Source organism: Pagrus pagrus, assembly GCF_965226575.1.
Source record: "Pagrus pagrus genome assembly, chromosome: 16".
In the NCBI taxonomy this organism is placed as follows: domain Eukaryota; kingdom Metazoa; phylum Chordata; class Actinopteri; order Spariformes; family Sparidae; genus Pagrus; species Pagrus pagrus.
In genome coordinates, this window is record NC_140200.1 from 17,842,700 (window position 1) to 17,848,920 (window position 6,221).

Consider the following 6,221-nt stretch of genomic DNA (forward strand, 5'->3'; position numbering starts at 1 on the left):
TGACACTTGATGACAACAGTCATAAACAATCATGAAGACTCCTTCGTGTTCATGAAATAAAGAGTAAAGCCATATTGACAAAATTCTGCACATCTTGCAATCAGAATGACTATTTTCCACTCATATAAAACATGGCAAGATTTATTCCCTTTTTAAGACGTGCACTGCTTACAGAGAGGAAAAAGATTTGTCCGATCAATGAATACAGTGACTTTTAAGGTAAGTTTTAATTACTATAGCCAACATGACATGATTACTGTTCAGTAGTTTTGCCGTCTGCAGTAGAAGAACAATTTGATTGGTCATCGGACTCAATGTGTTGTCATGTGATTAAAGACCAGTTTGACCAGGAACTCAAATGTTTCATCCAATTAGCTATGGAGTCACATGCAAACTTTGTGGCATGACTCACACAAACATAGCAGGTTTTCCTATTTTAGCATGAAGGGCTGAATAACAAATCATTCATTATCTGTTTCAGCTGAGGAAATAAAGATAGAACCTGCACAAATGTACCCTCAATATCATAGTGACGTTCGTAAACTGTCACTAGTAAAGTCCTCAGTGTGCCTGAGGGCACAGCTGTATAGTGCTAATACACATTTTGAAAGTAAGAGTTGTTGGTCAGTAGGAAACTGGACAAACCAGTAAACCTCCTGCACCTCCACTCTCACCAAACACCACCACTTTCACTTTTAAGGCAGTTCTTTTGGTTATGACTTCATAGTACATATTATATGTCAAACTAAAGTGATGCAAGAGACATTGAAATAGTATCTCCTCAACACAGTTCATAATTTGGCCACCACTGTGATTCCCGACTACAGCACATGTCACAACATCTACAAAAGTACTGGAATAGACTGACCTTGGAGGAGCATGTGCACGTTGTCAATATCCAATGGAATGCCTCCATCGTCATCCCCTGCTCCACCTGAGGCCATGTGGTCTCCAACCACAACACGAGATCAACCTCAGAGGGGGGCAGGAGACATGGATTAGTAAATCGTCAACCCAAGTGAGATCCACAGTGCCACAAAGGAATCATTCTTTTTCCAAAATATTTTAGTTAGCTGCCGCCACAGCCTGATTAGTCATGTTGCAGTAAGAACACACCCACCCACACCCTTACTTTAACACAGAGATGCAAGTAGACACATGCAAACGTTTAAACAAAGAGTTCAAAGAGGAGGAATAACCGTGCTGTACAAAGAGCCGGCCTCACACTGCCATCATGTAGATATACAAAAATAGATGGCCTGGTCACGGATCTTCAACATACCTGTAGCAGGGCTGTAGTCACTGAAGGCAGCTAATGCAGCTGACTGCATTACAATGAAGAAACCAGCAGATTGTGTACAATAAATGTCCTCAGCTGTGTCCTTTAATATTGGCACAGGTCTACGTTGATTCACTGTGTTGAGTCTCTTCAAATAGGACGTGGCCTTTAGGTGCTCATAAATGAAACAAGGTACCTCTTGCCTATTGGAGCATGAGTACAAAAACAGGGTGGAGAGTCCCGCCTACGCTCACTGCAAGCCCAAAACACTCCTGCAGGCTCACATACAACTCAGTATCCATGTCCTCACAAATCCCACTGTGGATTAGTTTTGTTTTCAGCTTTACTTATTACTAATGTTCCAGGAAACAAAAATTATAGTGTCTCTCTCTGTCTTTCTTTTATTCTATTTGCGTGTCTGCTAATGCAATGACATAACAGCACAGAAATAAGGACACAAGGACTTTCTCAGTCAGTTTCATATTGAGTTAGAGCGATATTTCAAGGCTTTAATTGAATTCAAAATAAATTGGGAGCCAAAATCGCTTTTTATTTCGTTATTTATTTGTTTCACATGATGTGAAAGAGGGCGCACAATCAGTAGGGCCTGTTACACAATGCCATCTTTACCCTTGAAAGCAGTGCCAGTGTTTTATTTGTTGAATCACTATGGTGAGCAGACAGAGCTGGTGGAAAGTCTGTGTGCCACATACATGTAGCAGCTGCACCCTCACCTCAAATTCCCTTCTGTTATGGCGGAGGCACAAGCACCAAATAGCAGAAGAGGATATAAGATAGCTGAATTGTTCCTTTGGAAAGTCTCAAACTGTGTAATGTAACATCAACTTAAAAAAAATCTATAAAAATGCACCATGATAAGAGCGCGTGATTGAAATTGAAAGTGGTGTGGGAGGTTTTTCACATTAGGTTATTATAGTGCATGACCACTGAGAGCACAGATTATAAGAGCAACAATTAAAGGAAAGTGGTGTCTGGTTTAACTGCATGAACACGTTTGTGACATCAAAGCCTAACAAGATGAAACCCAGACACTCTTACTTACCAATTTCCAGCCTCTTACCTCACACATTAAAGGTAGGGAAGGGAACTCTGGAGAAAGATAGTTGATTGATGAGTGTCATTGCCCGGGTCGTCAATTACTGACGCTTTGGATTAGAATTTCGGGCAAAATACTGACCCAAACTGATATTTGACGACCAGGGAATAAGACTCAACAATCAACTATCTTCCATCAGAATCGCCTTCCTTTCCTTTAATGAACTGCCTAACTGACTGAGATGTTTAAAATACAATTAATGCAATTAATAACACTATCTACTGACTGTACTGTGTTTACTATATTTTTCTTAATTAATGGAAATATGTCAATACATATTATAAATGATGGCGTATGTCATACATTAGCTACTATGTCCTCAAGGTGGAGCCAAGAGATAACTACACACGTATCAAAAACATTACTCGTGTGCCTCCATGTGGTGGCGCTACATACCAACCCATGATGCAACACTACACAGCGGAGCGTAGAAGAAGACTTCCCCCACGACTTTGACGTTAGCACCATCGGCTGTCCTGACCTTCTCTCTGCAGCGTGATAAACTGAAAGGTAAAAGAAGAGTTTGCACTTATTTAGTAAAGTAACTTCAATTTTAACATAAAAACATAGTATGCCTCACGACAGCAATTAAAAAAGCAAGCTAACATCTGTACTTGCTATGCTATGGTTGTGTGTGCCACTTTTGCAGGTGTACTCAGCTAGCTAGCTTCTTGCTAAAGCTAGTTAGCGTTCTTTCCTGGCTCTACAGTAGAGTAGATACTAATACGGCTAGTCAGGGGCCATTCATTGATTGAATTATTAAGCTAGTATAGTTAAATGAACGCAATATAAATGTCAGCTATATGGCTGCTTGTAGATGTCCTCTTCATTCTTTTAAGCGGCTGGTATATCTTAACATTTAATGCTAACACTGACTTGGGTAAATCCGAGGTTGTGATATTAGCAGCAGCACATTAGCGTTAGCCAGCTACGTTACCGTAACTTTATCCTCAGTAAAGATACATTACTGAATGTGTCAATGAAAAGCTATGGCACTTATTCCACCAAGAGCAAAGATTACATGAGTAAAATGGTGTTGCCATTGTCGCTACCTCCTCTTTTGATCAGTCTTTCCAAGGTGGCCAAAGTCATTAGCTGGGCCTATCACAGCTGAGGGTCAGGGCTGCAAACAAGCTAACTTTATATTGAGAAACAACATTGTCTGAATGAAGGAATCAGTTTCTAAAACTTAGCTTCAGTCAACATTAGTGTATTAAATGTATCGTGTTCAAAAATATGACTATTTAGGCTGATTAAAAATAAGCCTAAAAGCAACACTTCAGTAAATTGGTAGAATTGTGAATGGAGTTTGGTGTGGTCTTTCTGGCACTGCTCTTCTGATCTTCCAGCCATGCCTCTACTGAAAGAAACTGTTATTTGATGTTGTAGCATTTGCACTGGCCTAAGCACTGTTTTGATGCTATGCTGTTGCTGTCTCCACAGATGGCCGGAAGCTTTTTTGCAGCTTGGTGGTCCAAGATGGGCCCTTACTACACAAAGGCATACCAGGAGGTATGGGTTGGACTGGGCATCATGACATATGCGTACTACAAAGTTTCCTATGGAGGTGAGTTCAAGACTTAATGCTCTGTAATGTATTCCATTATACAAACAACATATGGTATCATAATAATGTTGTTATATTACATTATTGTCATAAGTATACAGTAGTTGTGAACAGAACTGAAATAAATGGCTTTCATAGTGCTGAATATGAGTGATGTAAGCAGCTGTAGATGTACTGAGATGTTGTTGTTTTTTTTTCAAACGAACATGTTTCTGTGGTATGAGTTAATGCAACTGATATATCATTCTTCTCTTTCTATTCCAGGCAAGAAGGCAGTAAAGGACAGTAAGTAACCTTGCATTCTGTTTATTCATACTTAATAATTAGGGAAAGGCAAAGATTATATGATAAGGTGAGATGATATAAATTTGTCTACCATCAGATTTTGCTATACCATTGGTAGATATCCCTAGGGGTTGGCGACTTTACAATTTTAGATGGTGAACAATCTTGACAGCGACCACAATCAACTTTTCAGACGAATTTAAGACATTGTGTTGTTGAATGTCCTCTTAGTTTCATTTCCAAGTTTTTCATAACCTCATTGACTAGCAGATCTGCGCTATTTGAACAAATCAGTAGAGTAATGTAGGCAAGTAGATGGCTATGCTAGTTGAACAAATTACTTTGTGGGGCTCTTACTCTTACTTGGGTGGTTGTAGATAATGCAACGTGAGTTATAGCCAGCAGTGTGGCGGATGAGGAAGTGTCATTTTTATTGCAATATTGTGCTTTAATGGTGCAAATTTAGACATTCATAGGCCATTTCAAGTCTGGCTTTAGTCTACAGGCTTGACCCTTGATGTCTGGCTAAATTGGCCGTTGTGGGCAATGTAACAGATGAATGAGCACAAGCATCAATGACAATTTTATATAAAGATGAATAGACAGATATAGATATAGATGTAAATCTTTATAGCGAGATAAAAAATGTCAGAGAATTTTACCCATGTTGTCCACTTCTGTGTACAGTGTATATAACGGTACTACCTGGGTTTTTTAAGAGCCAGTGAACTGAACTTGATTTTGTGCAAGTACAGATGTTTTCCTCTAGATGTCACTGACAGGTGGCTAATCTGGTCATTACTGGCTGATATTTTGGTGATTGCTTTGTTGGAAAGGTTTTATTTCAACAATCTGTGTTTCAATGTCTATTTTTTGTGGTCCTCTCTTTTTGCAGAGCCTGCCCATTGAGTATTCCACCATGCTGACCAGCCCCCCTCCTGCTGTCAAATAATGCCCCAGTCGTTTGTCCAGAAGTCATATTAGAATTTTTGTTAATATGGAACAAATAAAGTTGCTATCCAAACCTTTAATCATTTCATTGTTGTCTTTTCTTTCCTTTTTTACTCTTGTCCTTTATAAGGTCATGCCAAATTAGTTGTTTGTTTGTTTGTTTGTTTGTTTGTTTGTTTGTTTTAAACACAGTGGTGACTGTAGACCGAAAAAGCTGCTAAGGAAATGTTTTAATCAAAAGAGAGGTATGTGAATTAACATTAGGCCCTTCTCATAACCAGATTAACAGAAAATTCATATATTTTTAATATGTATATTAAGCACAAACACTTGAATTTTAAAGTGGTATTTTCAAGGTTTGAAAGACGCTTGGATTTTGGACTAAGTGCTTGAAACTGCTTAATATATTATACAGATGGCAAATCTTAGAGACCAGTGACACATTTTGAAACACAAAATTTTCTTGTTTTTCTTAAATTTTTCATCCTGTGGAATTATATGAAACACAATTGTGGTTATTTATAGCACAATAACATCTGATTTAAAGTAAAAGTTAAATAATAATTTGTACATATCTGTAAATATTGTGTAATTTACTACAAATGTAAGTTGCTGGGATAACTTGGAATTGGGCTGTAAAAGGTGAATGAACCCTTTATAATGGTCAAATAATTTCTTGCTTCTGCCTTTACAGAGATGTTTACTGGTGTGGACATGACACAACATTTTTACACCTTTTTTAAACCTTTAAAGAAAAACAAGGGAAAAAAATTAAATGAACTACTGCATCCCAATTCTGTGTCACGCTTAATGGTAAATCCAATGTTTCAGTTAGAGTATGAACAATACTCAAACTCATAAATCCATTCTATAATCAGTTGTTATAACCCATTGGTTGGTTCAGTCCAGGTTGTGTGGTCCTTTGGAAATGTATCCTCTTATTTTGGTGTTGTCATACACCGTTGTGGATGAATGAGTGAGCTATTAATAGCCAATGAATCACAGTTTGAGTTTACATTTTA

General features: G+C 38.1%; 1 protein-coding gene across 12 annotated transcripts in view; it reads right to left on the reverse strand.

Moving 5' to 3' along the window:
• syne2a (spectrin repeat containing, nuclear envelope 2a) overlaps nt 1-2,900 on the reverse strand; it is an 82,076-nt gene extending 79,176 nt beyond the window's left edge. For 11 of the 12 annotated variants that reach the window (XM_084378345.1, XM_084378337.1, XM_084378338.1 and 8 more), the window contains exons 1-2: nt 1,283-1,860; nt 869-973 (exon numbers count right to left, since the gene is read on the reverse strand). In XM_084378345.1, coding sequence (XP_084234471.1) covers nt 869-944 — 76 coding nt within the window. In that variant the 5' untranslated portion in view covers nt 945-973; nt 1,283-1,860. Of the gene's footprint in view, nt 1-868; nt 974-1,282; nt 1,861-2,792 lie in introns of those variants that run through there. The other variant, XM_084378339.1, reaches the window with a different exon arrangement.
• Nucleotides 2,901-6,221: the final 3,321 nt, after the last annotated feature.